Source organism: Eschscholzia californica, unplaced genomic scaffold, assembly GCF_041429995.1.
Source record: "Eschscholzia californica isolate CP2 unplaced genomic scaffold, dmEscCali1.0.p SCAF_5, whole genome shotgun sequence".
NCBI classification, from domain to species: Eukaryota; Viridiplantae; Streptophyta; class Magnoliopsida; order Ranunculales; family Papaveraceae; genus Eschscholzia; species Eschscholzia californica.
In genome coordinates, this window is record NW_028238472.1 from 48,071,292 (window position 1) to 48,091,126 (window position 19,835).

The 19,835-nt window shown below is 36.0% G+C and overlaps 2 protein-coding genes across 4 annotated transcripts; one reads left to right on the forward strand and one right to left on the reverse strand.

The window, feature by feature from the left end:
• Nucleotides 1–1,214: 1,214 nt before the first annotated feature.
• Nucleotides 1,215–12,915, forward strand: LOC147539971 (uncharacterized). Of its 2 annotated transcripts, none has more exons than XM_086640495.1 (15): nt 1,215–1,638; nt 1,785–1,945; nt 2,860–3,063; nt 3,178–3,359; nt 4,040–4,166; nt 5,622–5,795; nt 6,664–6,690; nt 7,074–8,429; nt 8,519–8,629; nt 10,189–10,274; nt 10,954–11,005; nt 11,100–11,186; nt 11,263–11,303; nt 11,626–11,697; nt 11,790–12,915. In XM_086640495.1, exons 2-15 carry the CDS (start codon nt 1,841–1,843, stop codon nt 12,493–12,495), a joined length of 3,330 nt encoding a protein of 1,109 aa, XP_086496621.1. In that variant the 5' UTR covers nt 1,215–1,638; nt 1,785–1,840; the 3' UTR covers nt 12,496–12,915. The 2 variants fall into 2 exon arrangements, with proteins under 2 accessions (XP_086496621.1, XP_086496620.1); XM_086640494.1 differs by having other exon boundaries at nt 1,261–1,638; nt 6,664–6,714.
• Nucleotides 12,916–14,266: 1,351 nt separating this feature from the next.
• On the reverse strand, nt 14,267–19,338 carry LOC147539972 (uncharacterized). Of its 2 annotated transcripts, none has more exons than XM_086640496.1 (6): nt 18,822–19,338; nt 18,469–18,601; nt 17,329–17,488; nt 16,533–16,569; nt 15,895–16,189; nt 14,267–15,752 (listed from the first exon to the last, which is right to left on the reverse strand). In XM_086640496.1, exons 1-6 carry the CDS (start codon nt 18,996–18,998, stop codon nt 15,640–15,642), a joined length of 915 nt encoding a protein of 304 aa, XP_086496622.1. In that variant the 5' UTR covers nt 18,999–19,338; the 3' UTR covers nt 14,267–15,639. The 2 variants fall into 2 exon arrangements, with proteins under 2 accessions (XP_086496622.1, XP_086496623.1); XM_086640497.1 differs by having other exon boundaries at nt 14,267–15,772.
• Nucleotides 19,339–19,835: the final 497 nt, after the last annotated feature.

Here is a 19,835-nt window from a genome sequence, read left to right on the forward strand (position 1 = left end):
TTAAGGACAATCACACAAACCCAATGCATTGCTTTGCAATGGCCCAAGAGAATTCGTAGTAGGTTACTGAAGTAGTGTTTAGCCTTGAGGGAGGAAGGAGTGGAATAAGTTTATATTATATCTCATGAGAATTCTTCATTAGTTTTCAATGTGAGATTAAATTCTTAAAAAGAACAACACAAATAACGTCTAGTTTTAATCCCACATTGTCTCTTTAGAATTAGGAAAGGTGTTTGGAGACTTTATAAAAGGAGAGGAAGAAGTGAGTTTTTCAAGTCACGAGCTTACCCGAATTACCCGAGTTTCTTAATGGGCTTGGGCGGGTAATGGGCCAGGCGAATTTCAAAATTGTCCGTCCGATTAACCCGCTTACCCATAGCTATTGAAATTTGGTGTCCAACCCGCCCGCCGCAATGCTTCAAGTGCCCATGGACGCCCATACCTGCCCAATTCCCATCCCTAATCCTTTGGGACATGAAACCTATTTATTACATTTCTATTTTATTTGTACCTAAATTCAATATATCAGGAATTTCCACTTTCATGGGAATCGAAAGTTGTTACATTTTATGTTGACTGTATTTCTCTGGATTACAATCTTAATTTTTTGAACATTTTGTTATTGGATCATAATCCATATTGGATCATAATCCATATTGGATCATAATCCACCAGCCTTTTGCTTTGAAATTAAAAGTTAGTTTTACCTCCACAAGTTAGTTCGATAAAAAGCTATATTAGTTGAATTGTCATGCTTATACAACGATAGTAAACCGTTGGCTAATCATATTCCTAATATAAAATCAAGTTTTAATAGAATCTCCGTTATCCATAGTATTTCACGCTTTTAAATCGAGAGGATGTTCCATAATTGTATCTTGACATAATTCCCGCTACAAAATCGAAAGACCGTTTTCTCGTTATACTTTCATTCAGGATCATTCCCGCCAATATATTAAATTACAGTTTCCTATTAACCGTTATTTAAAATATATTTCCAAAATGAAATTAATAATTAGTTATTCTCGTTAAAACTACTAAAGAAACTTCCGTATTCTAATCAAATTGTAGTTTGGTCATATTAACCATTATTATCTCAACTCATTAATGGTCTACTATCAAAAGTAAGATTCACAAGCCACAAAAAAAGAAAACCTTAAACCTAATTTTTAAAAAATGCAATTACATGAGAACGAATTTTATATTTTTGTATTATAAAATAAGTGATTTCAAAATCTAAATCTAAATATGTAGAAATGAGTAGGCAAAAAAAAAAACCTCAAAGGACAAGAGTGAGTGAGAGTTAGGTCTATCTAGAGACAAAATGAATGAGACCGCCAAATCGGATTTCAAAGGAATTCTTGAACTAAAACCCATAATTCGGGCAGAATCCGTATGGATTCCTTTTGATTCTCTCTCCTTTATAAAAACGCCTTCTTATTGAGTCAGAACATTTTCCTTCTTTACTCATCTTTCGCGTACATTGACAGCACAAGAGCGAGCGAGCGAGCGAGCGGTCTAGAGAGAGAGAGAGAGCGCAGAGAGTTTTTTCTAGAGAGAGAGAGAGAAACCAACAAGAACACTGTAAATATTGAAGAACACAAAACCAAACAACAATCATTTCTGTCAAAAAAGCAGGTAAGAAGTTAATTGGCCTTGTATAATATGTTTTTGTTTGATATGTTGTTTGTAAAACCCTAGATTTTACTTTTACTTTTGTTTTATGTGTTATCTGATGTGTTATATATAGCTTGTTTTGATTTCTAGGGTTTTGTTTTTGTTAGGGTGATTATGCTGGTGTGAATTATAGTGGGGTTTGAGGATCTAGAGCGAGGAGAAAATGGAGGCAGTTCCTGATAATGAACTTGAGAACCAGCTTGTAGAAGCTGGGAAAGAACTCCTTAATCCTCCTTCAGCTGTGAATGAACTTCTCGATTTTCTCGATGTATGAAAGCTCTATCTCTATTTGCTTCTTGTTTAGCATTTTGGTTTGTTCTGTTTGTAGAGATATGTTTTATTACTTGAAGGGATTAGGTTAAATGATTTTTATGGTTCTGGGTACATGTTTTAGGTCTAGAATGAGTAGATTTTCAATTGAATAGGTCATTTTGATTGTGAAATCAGTAGATAGGATCCCCAATTTTACAAGCAAATGACATGCATCTATGAAATTGAAATATGTTTTTTTTTCCTTAGAAGCCGAGGGTCTTTGAATTCCGATGTTCTATGGTCTGATTATTCTAAATCCATACTTTGATTGAGAAAGAGATGATCTTTTGTTGTCCTAAGAGTGAATTAAATATCAATTACTTTTCCAATCATGTTTCAGTTTTCAAATTTTGTGAGGCCCATAAAATCTTTTCATTTTTACCCTACTTGTTAGAAGTCAGGAATCTCCTGGCTATGTGAAGACTAGCAGTTTTCCCTTCCTTTTGTTTTTTAATATTATGCTGTGTTTTTCATTCTCTCGGAGTCTAGAGATTTTTATGATTAAATGCTTGTCGGGTGGTTGATATGAAACCTGTTCTTAACCTATTGTACGTTATTCCTTCAATTGTTTCTGTCCTCTAAATCTGATATGGCTCGTGTTGCTCCACTCTTCTACGATATGTCATTCAGTACTTTCTACTTTTTGTGTTTGTGTTAGTGGCAATGTAATGTTAGACTTTGTGTTTGTGTTTGTGATTGTCTTTGTATTTGTGTGTCATTGTGTTTGTGTTAGTCTCTGTGTTCGTGTTTATGATTGTGTGTGTTTGTATTTGTGCCTCTGTTTGTTGGTTACATCCCTCTTTGTTGTTTATATCAATGGCTGGTGCATCTACTTTATCTGTCTCTTTATTTCGTTTTATGTCATTTTAGCGGATTGAGACTTATCTGTCGAAGGTAGACCAATCTCCTTGCGTTTCAATGCAAAATGCATTACAAGATACAATTAAAGGTCTGGTAGATGAAAGGTTATTGCAACACTCTGATACTGATGTGCAAGCCGCAGTTGCATCATGTATAAGTGAAATAACAAGGATAACAGCACCAGAAGCTCCTTATAATGATAATCAGATGAAGGTGAGCAACGGAAATTTGTTGAATTTTAAATGCTCTATGTCGAAGCTGAGAATCTAATATACTCTTTGGCTTGTGTTTGCATGACCTTACAAAGTCCACTTTGTTCTATCACAGGATATCTTTCAGCTGATCGTTTCTACTTTTGGAAAACTCTTCGATACATCTAGCCGCTCATATCAGAAGAGGGTTTTAATTCTGGAAACTGTAGCAAAGGTCCGGTCTTGCGTTGTCATGCTTGACTTAGAATGTGATGCGTTGATTCTTGAGATGTTCCAGCATTTTCTTAAAGCCATTAGGTAAATGGTCTCACAATACTTGTTTTACTTGTTTACCTGTATTATTAATCTTAAGATTGCCTTCTACTGTTGTAGCTTCATTATCATTTCAAGCATGATTTCCTCTATAGAGTTTTGTCTAATTGAGTTATGACTTATGATCGCTCTTGTTATTCTTGTGGTATAATATATGCTGTAGCCTGTAGGTCATGACACCCCTGTAAACTGAAAATAATTTAGGGTTTTTAGCGTAGTTTGTACTTCATAATACAACATGCTTGTGATAGTATGATTTATAGGCTCCCTTTACCTAATTCTAGTAGTCAAATTCTGGTAGTTCAAAAGGAAAAAGAATTATATGCATCTAGTAATTGGAAGTATTCATCGGTGATATGTAGAAGGAATTTTCATCCAAGATGCTGATACATTTTTCACTTTTATGTGTCAGGGGAAAACATTTATCGTATAAAAAGTTATGTTTTTCAGCTTTTGTATATATAGAATACGTTTTCTTTATATATGCTTGTATGCCTTTTTATTCAATTAAGATGTACCTTCTCTTGCACAAGTTATGGCGATCCAGTATTCTTTGGCATCTCGTGAATGACTTGCATCCATCTGCATTCGTTTTGAAAGTTCAGAAGCTTTCAATCCTATCCTTTTGTGATATATGATTAAGCTATTCATCATGTGATTGCCAGGGATAATCACTCAGATAAGGTATTTTCTTCAATGGAGACAATTATGACTCTAGTGCTCGATGAAAGTGAAGAAATTCCGTTGGAGCTCCTTAGTCCTTTATTAAAGACCATTAAGAATGATAATCAGGTAAATATATTTGTCACTCTATTATAGTGGTGGCCAACGGGCCGTGCCGACACGGAAACGGACCGGCACGACCCGTTTATTTGAGGACACGGAACGGCACGGAACGGTCCGTTCCGTGCCGTGCCGACCCGTCACGGGTCTGGCGTGCCGTGTCGGGGATGGGATTTTAGAGCCTCAGACCCGTTAAACACGACCCATTAGACACGCAGGAACGACACGGAACAGATCGTACACGGCACGACCCGTGGGCACGGAACGACACGGAACGGAAACGGCAACATCGACACGCTAGCAACGGCCCAATTTAGTTATTTGAATTTTTAAGAATTACTTAGGGTGTACTAATATTCTAATGTGTTTACAAATTGTTAGATTTTCATGACAACTACTTTATATTACAAAAAAGAAAAAACATTAAAAAAAAGTAATACTTGAATTAAAAAAAGAAGTAATACTTAAAAATAAAAAGTAATACTTGAATTTAACAAAAGAGGTTTTACTTTATTTTTTTTTACTTAGATTTTTTTTTTGAAACAAACTAAAACTTTTTTTCAAAAAAATAAACAAATAAAGTGGTAAAGATAGTCCCACACCTAAACCACAAAATATAAAGTAAATGTGGAGAATCTTTATACAACTCTTTTCGAATAAAATAAACAAAGATATGACATAAAATCTAAAGTTTTTGTACATCACAATTTTTTAATTGAAAAAAAATGTAATGTTTCTTTTATTACTTTTTTTTTTACAAGTAAAAAAAATATTTATGAATGGGTCGGAGCCACGGGAACGCCACAGAACGGCCACGAGAACGACTACGGGAACGCCACGGAACGGCCAGAAACGCAACGGAAACGCCACGGGAACGGCTGGGCCGTTCCCATGGGCCGTTTCTGTGCCCAGACCTTTGTGGTCTGGGCACGGAACGGAACGGCACGGCTCAAGCCGTGCCTGGCGTGGCCATGGCGTGTCTGACACGCCACGACTGCCAAACGGGTCGTGCCGGCACGGCACGGCCCGTTGGGCACCACTACTCTATTAGTGGGTTGGTATCAGAGTGGACAAGCTGGCTTGGTTTGGAATTGTTCGGATGTTGTTTCAGAGTTACTTGTCCATTCATAGTTCTGAAAACGCCAGCTGATTATTATTTCTTTATTATTTTCATAAACCCTCAGTTCTCCATAGAAGTAATTAACTTGTATTGTGTATAAGAAAGTACTATTTATTCTCACTTTCACGCTTTTTACTAGTTTGTATGGCTCTTTAATCTATTAGTTTGGTGTATTTTGAGTTTAACGTGTCTTTGTTTCAACTGAGCTTGGTAAGTTTCCAGTTTAACCTCAAAACTTAGTTAATTATGGTATCTTCTTTGTCCATTTTCTTTTTTAGTTTCTTATTATTTTCTAATCCTTATGGGTTTTCTTTTCTATTGATCAATTTCTGGTTGATACTCAGGATGTTTTGCCAATTGCAAAAAACTTGGCAGACAAAGTTCTTCAAAATTCTGCTGCCAAACTTAAACCGTATGTGATGCAAGCAATGAAATCTTTTGGCACGTCTGTGCATGATTACAGTAAAGTTGTTGCCTCCATATGCCAGGAGGCATTGAGCTTGCCTGAAGAACAGAAGGTTTGTCCTTCATTTAGTTTATTTACTTCAGAATAGCAACCGACTAATGTTGGGAATTTAGTTATATTGTATATGATGAGAATAATTGATGATTCTATCTTATTTGCTTCGTTGCTTCTGGAGGATCAGACTGCCTTGTATGAAGTTTATTTACTTTAGAATAGCAACCGACTAATGTTGTGAATTTAGTTATATTGTATATGATGAGAATAATTGATGATTCTATCTTATTTGCTTCGTTGCTTCTGGAGGATCAGACTGCCTTGTTGAAGTTCTTTGTATCATAGATTACATTATATCATCAATTAAAACTTAAAATTGTTATGCAACAACAGTCAAAGCACATTTCCTGCATTTGTATTTGGATAGGTTGGTTAACCTTACTCATGAGTCATGATCCTTGTAAGTCCATGCTCTTCGTTTAGCTCGCCTGTCATCTCAATATTAGTTCTATCGGCATAATTGACAAACATACAGTCTCTTTTTTACTGCACCTTGTCCCTTTGTATCGTTGTATGATTCGGACCCTAGGGATCATGGCACATTGACTTCTGTATGCAATAACGACTATTTGTACCATAACAGTTACTGAAAAACATGGCGAGATTTACCTAACTTGTGTCTTTGTAATTTAAATTGACAACAATATTGTAGTAGCCTTTATTTTTGGTCGTGAAAGCCATTTGCTATATTAGACTTTTATTAGCAAGACTTGTTTGTCTTTTTTCTTTTGCCTACCTCTTTTTTTTTCAAGTTGTTATTCCAAATGGCTGTGCAAATAGTTTTCTTTCTAATATTTGTTAGCATAGTTATTATATATTGCTATCAACATTCAGAATTGTTATATTGTTGAATTGGCATATTTCAGGTCGATCAGCAGATACCACCAGAACAGGTGAGCTCCCATGACGCACTACAGGCATGTTAATTTTTGCAATTTTCTACCTTATCTTAAAATTGTGCAGTGGCATCGGCTTACAAGTATCTTTCCCAAGTATTATGCTAGATGATGTGATTAAATAAGTTTGCTATTCATGAGGCATGGCATCTGATGACTGTTGATTATAATACTACTTACAAAATTTGTCTTCGGATCAGCATTGGAATATTCTAGGCAGATGAGGAGGATGGCTACAATAAGGCAACTGTACCTATTGACGCACCACTAGCACGTCTTTAATGGACTCCCTGCCTTTTTTTTTTTTTCTTAAATTTCTGTTTGTCTTTATGCAATTGCCACAAAAGCAGACTGACAGGTTAGTTTCACTTCAAAATCAGGTGCCTGCTGAGCTGAACCCAATAGTGGCTTCACCTGGGGTTGGTAATTCCGTCGTTGAATCCAATGCTACCTCAGAGATATTCAATACAGAGACAAGTGGACCAAATACGAATACTGTGATAGCAAAGTCAGAGACTAATGTGCCTAATATGAACTCTAACATAATCAATACAGAGAATAAGGAGGATGACATTGGAAAGGAAAACGTGAATCAGAAACCTATTGCTTCAGTGCATTCTGTAGAAGCCTCCGACAGTTCTCGGACAGAAACTGACAAAGAAGCTGGAGAACATGCAGAAGAGAGCAAGAGTCGCAGTGGGGAAGCTAATAATTCAGCTTCTCAAGATCTGCCTGTAGTCAGGGCAACTGTGCCTTCAGAAGAAGAAAAGATCTCAACTCAGCAGACTTCCTTTACAGTCTCTCACAACGAGCCGGTAAAAGCTTCTCTAGCATCTTCAAGTCGGAGTCTCCCAGGAACTCGTTCAAAGAAGGGTCGACGACAAAAAAAGAAAAGTAATAGTAAACAAGGTACTGATCTGGGTTTATCTTCAGCGACTAAAAGCCGTAATTCCAATGACCCGAAGCAAACTGACAATGAACCACCACCATCTCCAGATGTCATCTCAAAGACAGAAAGCGAGAGAATCATAGATTCAGAAGAAAAAGAAAATGCACATTCTGGTGGAAAAGAAAAGGCTAGTGAGGAGCAAACTTCACATCATGTCGATGATATCCTGATGAAGAAATCTGATCCTGCAGTAGAGACCGAAGAGAAACCACTGAGACGATCTGGTAAGAAGGTAAAAGTCAAAGTGGACAAAACTCCACACCATGTGGGTGATAACCGTATGGAGTCCAATGCCGCAAGCGAGTCTGAAGAGAAACCACTGAGACGATCTGGTATTAAGTTAAATGTCAAAGGGGTCAAAACTCCAGACCATGTGGGTGATATCTCGAGGAAGGAGTCTGATCCTGCGAGCGAGTCTGAAGAGAAACCACTACGGCGATCTGTTAAGAAGGTAAAAGTCAAACAGGACAAAACTCCGCAACATGTGGATGATATATCGACGAAGGAGTCTAATCCTGCAAGCGGTACTGAAGAAAAACCACTGAAACAATCTGGTAAGAAGGTAAAAGTCAAAGAGGACAAAACTCCGCACCTTGTGGGTGATATCTTGACGAAGGGGTGTGATCCTGCAAGCGGGTCTGAAGAGAAACCACTGAGACAATCTGGTAAGAAGGCCGTTGAGAAAACTTCAGAGGAAGATGAAGTTTCTCTGGAGCAAGAAGTTATAAAAAAGAAAGGGAGAAGGGAAAATAAATCCAAGGATGTGACTCGAGAACCTAGTAGCATGGTATGGTCTGACTTTGTCATCTTTTGGGATTTTGTTAAGATTAGGGCGTGTTAGTGTCAAATCATGTTGATCTACAGTTTATTTTACAGGATAAGGTTTATTCACCAAGAGCTACACAATCATCAAATAAAGACAAAAGCAACATGGAAGAAACTCCCAATGCTAAAACTAAGAGAAAACGTACTCCCGGAAAGGAAATGGTATGTATCATTTGTTAGCTTTCCTATTTCAGTTGTCTTGGTGCTATGATTATATTTCTTTAATGATGGTTGGGAATGTTTATCTAATAGCATACGCTCGCGGTGCTTTTGTAGTCATTAGCTGTGAGGTTCTACAACTGTTTAGGTTCAACTAAAGTCTCATTTCACATGTGGCCCTCTATCCCCTTGTAAATACTCTATTTTCTTGAACCAATACTCCTCGTTGATACCAAGCTTACATAGAAATATTCCCTGGGTTCCTACATCCGTAAGAGTTGAATATTGAGTCTGTATGGTTAATTTGGCTACCTGTCAGCAGTTTTCTGATAGAGGGACTTCCCCATAAGTGTAATGAGGGCGTGGACCTGCGCTAATAGTTGGACGAGACACGAGACAACCACAGAATGGGTGATAGGTTCGCCAGATTTTGAGAAAATGTTGGCCTTATATCGGTTGTAGACTTGTAGATATGCTTTGGAATATCATGCACTGATCTGCTCCTAAAGCTGTGGAACTTGTTTTTTAGTTTTGGGTCTTTACTTCTTTTCTATGTAACATGGATATCAAGTGCAGGTATCAACACCCAAGAGCTATACGAGGTTCGAGTTGTAGGTAGTAGAACGTAATAAACCCCAAAATAGGGATGCAGCATCTAGTCAAACTCACACATTTTAGTTATTAGGTCCCATGTTCTTTATCAACATTCTTTTTGAGATCAATAATTGTTACATGAAACACACATGAGTTGAACCAAGATCGGTATTTTATGGCTCTAACACGATGGGGTGGATATGCATCCAAGTTCGTTGTTACCAAATGAGCACCCAACTACCCAAGTTACATAGTTAATTTTAAATCTGGTTTTGTGATTAAATAAATTACAGTTCAGTAATTACCAGTAGCTCGTATATATATATATATATATATATATATATATATATATATATATATATATATATATATATATATATATAGTGGATATATAATATGTAGTTACACCAATAACTCGTGGATAACTCTCCAACGTTATATGATGTCCCATTGTCCCCAAGAGAACCTTGGCTGATAACTGGGCAGATCCGACATCAACTACATACCAGGGTGTTGTGGAAATTTGTTTTAACGTAATTGTTCATAAATCCACGCTTTGAAGTTCTGATCCCGATGGACATGTCTCATCGTTCAGTGACGGGAGGTTAATATGGTAATGTTTAGTTGGTAGTCCTGGAGTATTTCAATTGTATCTGAATGGCACACTTGAATTCATGCTTGTCTACTTTATCATATTTCATTATACCTGCTGCTTTAGTTTGTATGTTAACAACCTTTTACTTGTATATATCGTTGCTTCTGCACTCTTGATGGACTCTTTATTCGTTATGTTTTTTCGGAGAAATTTATCTTGCTTAAGAATGTCAATCACGATGGACTCTTAATTTAGGTTGTTTTCTTTCTCTTCGACAGCATCTTCTCATTTTATCTTCGATCGTAGTAATATGAGGTACACTTAGTTATTTATCCCTTGTGCAGTTTTTGATTGGTTGCTCTTGCGATGGCAGGATTCAAAAACACCAAATTCTAGTAGCAACAATGGCGAGGAACTGGTTGGCTCAAAAATTAGAGTTTGGTGGCCTCACGATAAAACGTAAGTACTACGATCATTTATCCCATACATGATTGTTGGCGTGAGGCGATCTTATTTTTCTGATAGAATTGCTTTCTAGTTATTCTGTGCATTTTTTTACTTGTATGCAACAATACTCTATGGGTTTCTGTTCTTATATGTTGATTAATTCTCTGTTCCCAAATTCAAAACTCCAAGAACTCCCTTCGCAACCATAGGTTTCCATGCGTGCCCCTTCATAACGTAAAATGAATATGAAAAGCGTCAAGTTGAAAGTCAATGAATACACCGAAAGAGTTACACTTCTTTTAAGGTTATAGCTGGGCGTGTTTGTTATTCCTTGACACTAACAGACTTCCCATGCCATAAATGATGAAATTCAAGAGTTCTATCCGTGAGCTGGTCAAGAGCACTGTAATCACTAATCATTATCTTTGGAGGATGGACTTTTGCCTTGTTTGTTGGATTCTCAATTTTTATTTGCTCTCAGATCATTTGCTGCAATTTTCAAAAACTAAACCTAAACCACATAGCAAAAACATCCTTGGTTGGTCACTGATCTTTTCCCTTGGTTGGCTTAAGGCATATAGTTTTTAATGTTTCCCTTAAATTTGTGAGTAGGAACTCATAATCATTCTCAAGTATTGCAATTCACGATTTTTACAATATCCGTGGACCATGGTGTTTCTTTCTACTGTAGGTTTTATGAAGGCACTATTGATTCTTTCGATCCAATTAAAAAGAAGCATAAGGTAAATGTGTCTAGATGTGGGATTCAGATTTTTCTTTTGCTAATGCTTATTTGTTTATTGGACTATCTTTTCACTTATTATTTAACTAACGTAGGTTTCATATATTGATGGTGAGGTTGAGGTATTGAACCTCCGGAGGGAACGCTGGCAGTATGTTGAAGAGGATACTGGTCCAGAAAAGGCAAGTAACGTTTCTATTAGATTTTTTTGTGTGTTTGATATACTGTTGTGCTAATTCCTATCCTATTTTATAACAGGCGGAAGACACTGAACACCCAAGTTCTGATTCTTCTGACATGTAAGTGAGCCATTCTCTCATATCGAACTTTCTACTAGACTGATGGTTCTTTGACTAACGTGTTAAAGGTCCCAAGTTTCATAAATGAAATTGGACTCTGATTTCCTTTGTTCATCCTGACTCTTCTATGGTATAGGCATTAGAATTTGTCTTCCTACAAAAGAAATATCGTAAAAGTGTCTGTGTTTGTTATGGAGTCACTATTATTCAGTTTCAGCTAACCAGGAAAAACTATCCGCATTCTCGTTAATAATAATATTATATCCTTTTTCTTGGGTGTGTAATACCTCCTGATGCCTAATGTTGTCGGGCTTGTCACTAGGCCCCTAAAGAAAATACAAGCAGATTTGGTTTCCTCGACTTCAAAAACTAAGAGAAATAGCTCAGCGAAAAGGTAACTTGTACATCATTAGCTCATACGATGTTGGTTAGTATAAACTGCAAAGTGATATTTATTATTTAATTTCTTGATTGTTGCTCTGTTAGGGGTAGAGGCAGTTCGACCGGCAAATCTATGCCAACATCTAGCCAAATATCAAAGGGTTCTGCTGGTAAACCTAAAGATGTCGTCAGCGACAAACCGACAGGTGATTCTTCTAAGAGTGGAAGAAAAAGGAAGAAGGCAGAAGCCCAAACCAGCAAGTCTGAGGATGACGACAAGGCTTCTACTGAACCCAAGGAACAAAATGCTGAATCCAGTGAGGAGGACAAATCCAAGAATGATGCTCCTAAGAGTGGCAAGAAACATAAGCGGGGAGAATCACAAAATCGTGGCAGAAACGTTAAGGATGATGGGCCTTCTACTGAGTCCAAGGACCAGGTTGCTAAAGTCAATGATAAAAAGGACGACAAGGATGGAACTCCTGAAACTAGCAGCAAAATAAAAGATTTTCTTAAAAAACGTCGTGTCAAGATTAATGACAAGGAAGATGGAACACCGAAAACGAGCAGCTCCAAGCCAAAGAGCGGTGTAACTCCTGATACAAAAACTAACAACAAATCTAATGGCGAATCTTCAGCTGCTAAGAAAAGGAAGTTACTGTCAGAGGTGCTGCAGGAAAGTAAGGACTCTTCCTCCAAAGGCAAATCTGCCAAGGTAGAAGAGAGCAAAACAAGTCAACCTGAACACAAAGCAGAAGAAACTGAGAAGATAAGTGGGAGGAAACGATCAAGAAAGGCAAGCAGGAGCTGAATGTTTTAATCTTCTCTCTCTCTCCTTAAAGAAGGCGTAAAAATCCGTCCATCTGTTGCAGAAACTTCATGATGATGATGCAGCATCTTGTGGTGGAATTCTCCTTTTCTTTTCCGAGTCTTATCATTTGGCAGCAGATCTTCAAGTTCGAAAGACTTGGTTGCAATCGTAAGTTTCTCAATTGATATATACAGTTACTGGGGTTATCCAGAAATCAACAAAAAACTATACTTTATATTTTACTTCAAGTAGAGATATAAGGTAGGCAAGACAGTTGAGTCAGGGAACATGTTCGGAAATGACCCGTTCATCTATTTATTGTCCTGCTTATCTGAACTAGATTTTTAGACTGTGATTATTGTTCAGACTTGGATTTTGACCCATTTTGAGGGTGTTTTAAAAAAAGTAGAATTTGGTCCATTGATCTAGTACTATTTTGCATCTGGTCTAATTTCTTGCCCGGCTCTGATTTTGCTGCTTCTGGGGTTTATCGTGGAATAAATAGTAAGCATTTAGCCGGGATATATGTTGGGTAAAACAGCTTACAACTTGTGCACAGGTACTGATTCATTCATGCTCATAGTAGGAAAATTTGTTTACTTTGAAATATTTGGTGCAAGCTTTGGCATGATTTTTGCAAGCCTAAATTGCCCTTATTTTAGGGCTTGAACTCCATCTTTGATATTGCCGGGCGGGCACAATGATCCTTTGGTTGAGATTAGGATTCGATCGATGCTGGAAAAAACGAGGAAACACGTTTTTTTTGTATGTGATGGTGGAAGTTTGGCATATCTTTTGCAAATAAGGAGCAACTTTCAGCATATTTCCGAATACTAGTACCTGTATGCCCCATAAGTTCATAATTCATACCACACTTTTGATTGATTTTCCTTTTGTACCAGAAAAGAAGTTTCTCTGTTCTGGTTGGACAAGGGAAACCAGGTATTCTGTCATGAATCAGAATTCTAGGATTTATGTATCTTTAGGCAGCTCAGATGGGAGAGAAGTCGGATAATCCGAAACCGTTATAGGTGTCCGAGTTTATTAGAGCCCATAGACACCCATGACAAGTTCAACTGTCGGGTACTCTGGTGCGGTATAATAAAAGACACCCATGACAAGTTCAACTGTCTGGTGCCATATAATAAAGGGGTCGAGTTCAACGTCGAACGAGGTTTGTGATTGTTAATCAAATTATATTGCACATTTTTATGTCATTCCAGAAGAGCTATACCTTAAGCCAATATTGCTCAATTTTGACCAAAAACTTAGTCCGAAGTGAAAAAAGCCATCCTTTGATAATTTTTGGTCAAGGATGAAGATTAGTCAAAATGTTTTTATAGTGTAATCGTGAACACAAAACACAAACTTCTCTTTTTTAAGTATAGATTTAGTGAATAGTTCCTATGAACTTTTTACTCGCACTTGTTTTCTGTCTTATCGGGCTCCTAAATACCCAATCTGAGTAACATAAGGGCTTTTCAACAACAAAAAAAAAAAAGAGTAACATAAGGGCGTACTACTGGGTGCTTCTTGAGTTTTGCCCGAAAAACTCAACTGCCTGAAATTCGAGAAGCCCGAAAAACTATGGAGCTTGGACGACTTTTACACTGATTTTTGATAAGTTATGGTTCCAAAGCAAGACTCGTCCGGCCGGGCAAGGGAATAAACTGGACCTTATTCCCACCCCTATGGCTAAACTAGTTGCCACAAGAACATGATTTCTTCCTAATAAACAAGATATAAACATTTCTTGAACGTAAATAAATTTCAACATCAGTAGTTCAGTATTACAATAAGTTCTTCCAATGCAAAATGTAATGTCAAAATAAAGGAAATGGTTTTCATGGTGATTCATCACAATTCTATGCATGTCTAGAATTAATGCAGTTCAAAACCACTTAAGAGTTACATAATATAAAATTTGCATGTACCTAGAGTTCATTGCTTAAGTAGAGACAGAGAGAGAAAGCAAAGAAAAGTCTGAGAATGATAAAGATAACCATGAATTCTAATCATGGTTTATGATAGGTTTAGAGAAGATGAACACCAAGCAGCCCAAAATATTCCCCTTGGTTTACCCTCCATGTTGTTTCTGCTAACCATTAAGTAAGAGAGAGAAGAGAAAGAGAGATAGAGAGAGAGAGAGAGAGAGAGAGAGAAGAGAGAGAGAGATGACATGAGGGTTATTATGCTAACCTAAAACTAGGTTAGTTTCGCTCCAAAACCATTAATGGAGCTATATCTAAGTTGTGTTAGAGGAGGTGAAAAGCTAAAGTGAAAAACATAGCCCCTCCTATGAATTAACAATCTATGTTAAAACTGTGCTAAAGCTCCCCAAGTCTAGCAACAACCATGAATATACAAAACAATGAATGAGTGATACCTTCCCTTCCTCCCAAGGGAAAGTGGGTTTTGTGAATGGATTACCCAAAGATTATGTTTTGAGAGTTAGAAAACAATTAAAGGTTATGTTTTGAAGGTTAAAAACTGCATGATCATGTTGGTAAATAATAAGCAAACCAAAATAATGACACATTGGTCACAAAGTTTTTAAACATTCAAATCACCAAAATAGCTTAAAAATTAAGGGTTTATGTCAACAAAGATTAAACATCACCTAGTTAATTATGGCATATCCCATGCCCTAATTAAGATGTTGGAGTAAAAAAAAAGGTTTTGGTTAATAAAAACACCTAAAACTTCTAAAGGGTTGAATGTTAGTACTGCAAAAATTACTAAGAGCATCCCATGCCCATTTTTTTCACTAAAAACATGCACTTGTCTACCTTTAGAGGTGCACTTGTTAAGGTTTTGATCATCTTGGTTAGTTGATTAGCCTTTCTAGGGCTAATTTTTTTTTATTAGTTGAGGGTTAAAAGATTGCAACATTATCATCTCATCCACAAGAGTGATAAAGTTGGTGAGAGAGAAATTGTACATTGATGAGAATTGGTTCTCTTGAAGGACCAAACTCACACATTTCTCTTTTTTTAAACAATGCATGCATGCAGTACTAAGGATAGTACTTGAAGGTGGTAGCTCTCTTTTAGTCCCTATGGGGAACTAATTTGAGCTTTTGTTAGAGTAGAAAGACTAGAGAGAGTAGAGAGTAGAGAGTAGAGAGTAGAGAGAGAACCATGGTTAAGCAGAAGGTAGCTCAGATGGAGGTGATGGAGTGAATTGTGTAGGGATGAATCTGTAGGGATGAGTAGTTGGGGCATGAAGAAGAGTTGGAGTAGGAGCCATGCTCACGCCTGTTGTATAGCAAAACACACTGTTAAAGATACACATTGTTAGATTGTTTAATTTTTTCATCAATTACCAAGTTACAAATTAAAAACATTGTTAGATTGGTTAAATTGTTCAAGAAAAAGAGAAAGAGAATAGAACCCTAACCTGGTTGAGAAGGAGAAGTGGCTGGAAGAGACATGGGTCCGGCGGCATAATGCTGATATCCGGTGGCATTGATGGCGGCGGAGTAGGGGTAGATTTGGTGAGGATAGAAGCCATATCCTTGACCGGTAGCATAGGTGGTTCCGGTAGTAGGAGCAGTTGCGCCACCGTTGCCCTGCCCAAACTGAACATATGGGTAGTAAGCTGCGGCCGTGGCAGCACCTCCGACCATACCTCCACTTCCATTTCCGTACATCGGACTATGACCAGTTGCTCCACCATATAAACCATAGTATCCCTTCATAAATCAATTACAAACAAATTTTAAAGGCAATAAAAGAAGGATTTGAAATTTTAGGACTTCATTCTATAAAAATGTTTCATACTATACCTGGGGCAGATATCTGTACGTGGAGACTGGTGAAAAACTAGAATCACTTAAGTTTGATTAGGATTAACTATTTCTGATGTCCCAAAAATATCAACCATTTTAAATCATTGAGATTTTCGAAAACAAAGAATTGATGAGAGTGTTATGTTATAATGTCAAATAAGCTTTTAAGACAAACTCGAACTCTCTGAGCAACACTATAAAAATTACATTTCTTGAGAAAGTAAAGGAGAAGTGAACAGGTACAAACCGTTGGGTAACTGTAATCCGGCGAGTAGGGAGTGTACCTGAAAATGTATTATCATATTCATATCAACGCCCGTCGAAAATAAACTAAACCAAACATTCACACCCTAACACATAATATGTAGTCTAATAGTTATGCATCCTTTTGATAAATTAAGAGATTTTAGTTTCTAATTACTATTTATGAAACTTATATTGTATGCTTGATGAAAATTATGAAAGAAACACACATACAATTATAGGTTAAATTGAAAGTACCTAAACTTTTTTTGATAGACTAATAGGAGTGCTATTAACAAAAAAAAAAAAAAAAAAGACTTAGTTCAACAAAAAAAAAAAAAAAAAAAAAAAAAAAAAAAAAAAAAAGACTAATAGGAGTGCAGTTCAACAAAAAAAAAAAGACTAATAGGAGTGCATTCTACATGTCATGCGCATGCAAGAAAATGGTCAAAAAACATAAAACCTCTCTTTTCAATATTGTTTTTTATTATTGTATAATATTTTATTAAGGTTGCAGTTTTGACCACCTTGGATCGATCAAAAGTGAGAGAAAAGTGAATAGGTAGAGAGAGATGATCATACATAAAACGATACATGGTTTGGATGACCATACATGCTCCATATATAAGGAACATGAGATCACATCATGTCATATGCACTTATGTATGAATGTACATGTATGATGTATACATGGTTAAGTAGTAGTTAGCTATTTTAATTAATTAATCAATAAAAAGAGATTAATTAACTAATTAGTTAGTCTAATGATTAGGTAAGCAAAGTAATTAGGGCATGCTTACCCATAAAAATTATAAGGAAACCCTTGTTGGATAGCATAATGAGAATATGTTGATGGAAAAGCTGCAGGTCCAACCCCACTTGCTCCTCCTCCCCCTCCTCCTTGATGAATTCCACCATGAAAGGAGTTCATTACCCTAAAGTTCCTTCCCCCACCTCCTCCTGCAGTATCACATGCATTATAAATTATTATGGTCATATACATCAAAATTAGTTACTAGTAGTTACTTCTTATTTACTCAATTAAACTAAATTATCATAATTTATTATAAATTTTAAAAATTATTTTTTACTTCACTTAAAAATAAAAAGTAAAGGATATTCTGACAAGTGACAAGTGACAAGTGACAAGTGACAAGTACCAAGTAGTTGGACCAACATTAACTGACTTGTAGTTAGTTACTTCTTATCTAATCTTAAAGTATAAACAAAATATGAAAATATTTTCCTTTTGTAAAATTTCTTACTTATTTGACATATTAGGTTTTGAATAATTTTAGAAGAGGTTATATGTCGAAGTCCACTACAATTTAAATAGGAACCAACTATCCATCTAACTGGGAAAAGTCCATCAAGAGAGAGAAAAAGAGTTTACTCAAAATTGAGTGATTTCGTGTACGTTTATAACAGGTTGTAACTTGTAGCTTCTTCTAGCATTAATCTAACCTGTTTTAGTCTTCCTTGCATGATTTTAGGGATGTGACCCGAAACAATAATCTTTAGTGCACCTTATCACAAAAATGTAGTGTGATGCTTTATCTATTTTAGAAATGAATACCCATCCATGAAATAAATATTTATTGTAATTAGTACACAAAACATGAATATATGTAGAGAGAGAATATACACCAAATATGAAGAAATATATAACAAAATGGTTTGTTATCTTAACTCCTTTCTACTAAACTCTATAGAGATTATCACAAAAACTATATGCAATTAACTCTCATAAAATAATGACCAAAAACACATATTAAACATCATACATGCTAAAGAATTTACTAGATCTAAACAACATTTGATGCACACCCATTTTATTATTGATTAATTAGATAATTATAAAAACAATCTTTTATAAAAAAAAAGAAATTGAAAAAATGGAATAAATAACAAAAATAGTATGTAAATTAATTATATAGTACCATGTTTAGGTGTGGAAGGTCTAGTTCTTTGAACACCTAAAGAAGCAAGATTACAATTAGCCCTTCTTCCATCAATTACAGGAGCTGCATCTACACATGCTCTCATAGCTCCATCTGCTTCCCTAAATGTTACCTATAATCAAATACCCAATAAAAATTTCATAAATAACCATAATATATAGTACTTAAAAAAGAAGGAATTATTTTTTCTTTAAGTACTATATTTCTCATAAAAATGAAAACCCACCCTTAAGATCTTAATTAGAATTGGAAAGAAATTAGACAGAGAGAATTTAATAACTTTCCTCCCCCCAACTATATATATATGATGAAATATAGGAGTATAAACTTACAAAACCATAGCCTTTAGATCTTCCAGTATTTTTGTCAGTAATAACAACAGCTTCCAAAATATCACCAAATTGTTCAAAATATTTCTTCATGGTTTCTCTTTGTGTCTCCCAAGCCAAACCTCCCACAAACACTTTTGTGTATGTTGTATCCCCAAACCCTAAATTTGTTGCTGTCATCTTAACTTCTTCTTCTCTCTAAACCCTAGCTAGCTACTATTATATATATCTTCCTTCTTTTAATTCAAAACACACCCAAGTTATGAATTGATTCCTTCTTATATGAAACAAGATGATGAATCAAATCAAGAACTACCCACTATGAATTTAGATCAGAAGAATTAGGTTAGATAGAGAGAATTAGCTTAGCTTAGCTATAGAGAGAGAGAGAGAAAGATGGAGGGAAGAAAAGGCAAAAAGTTGAGATGAGAAAAAGACTTCCTTCTTATAAAAACAAGACATTTACTATTATATATCAACTTTGCTCCCCTCCATTATTAGTCTTATTAGTTGTCATCCCATTTGTGTAAAATCTTAAATTACTATTATAGTCTTTGTTTTCTCTTTTATTTACGAATTTACCTTTTGAATTATGTTAATAATGACGTTTCTATGGTAAGTGGCAAAAACGGAACGGAATAATGTTTGAAACTTGAATCACGGAACAGCCAACGGTCAATCCCCTTTATGACTCTTCAAATTCCTCATAATTTTAGTGACCGTTGGATTAAAAATCCTCAAACCCTAGATGATGACATGCCATCGTATTGTAACAAGGGGCAGGTCCAATGGTCAGGAGGTGGGGGTGGAATTTCCGAAACACCCTTTTTCTTTTCGAAATTTACGAAACGACCATCGAAAAATTTCCGGGAAACTCTCAAATTTCTGAGAAATAATCTGACACGCCTCCCATCATACAGTGTACTTTCCATAAATTTACAAAATTGCCACCGAAAAATTCCCGAAAAATGCGAAATTTTTTGAAAAATAGTCTGACGCACCTGACATTAAACCTTG

Bases quoted from the DNA above. Each gene is read 5' to 3' on its own strand.
- LOC147539971 (XM_086640494.1), top strand. From the start codon at position 1,841: ATGGAGGCAGTTCCTGATAATGAACTTGAGAACCAGCTTGTAGAAGCT. The intron at 4,167-5,621 runs GTAAATATATTT...GTTGATACTCAG, and splicing joins CCATTAAGAATGATAATCAG to GATGTTTTGCCAATTGCAAA. The intron at 6,715-7,073 runs GCATGTTAATTT...CTTCAAAATCAG, and splicing joins GCTCCCATGACGCACTACAG to GTGCCTGCTGAGCTGAACCC.
- LOC147539972 (XM_086640496.1), bottom strand. From the start codon at position 18,998: ATGACAGCAACAAATTTAGGGTTTGGGGATACAACATACACAAAAGTG. The intron at 16,190-16,532 runs GTTTGTACCTGT...TGATTTATGAAG, and splicing joins CGGATTACAGTTACCCAACG to GGATACTATGGTTTATATGG. The intron at 15,753-15,894 runs GTTAGGGTTCTA...GCTATACAACAG, and splicing joins CACTTCTCCTTCTCAACCAG to GCGTGAGCATGGCTCCTACT.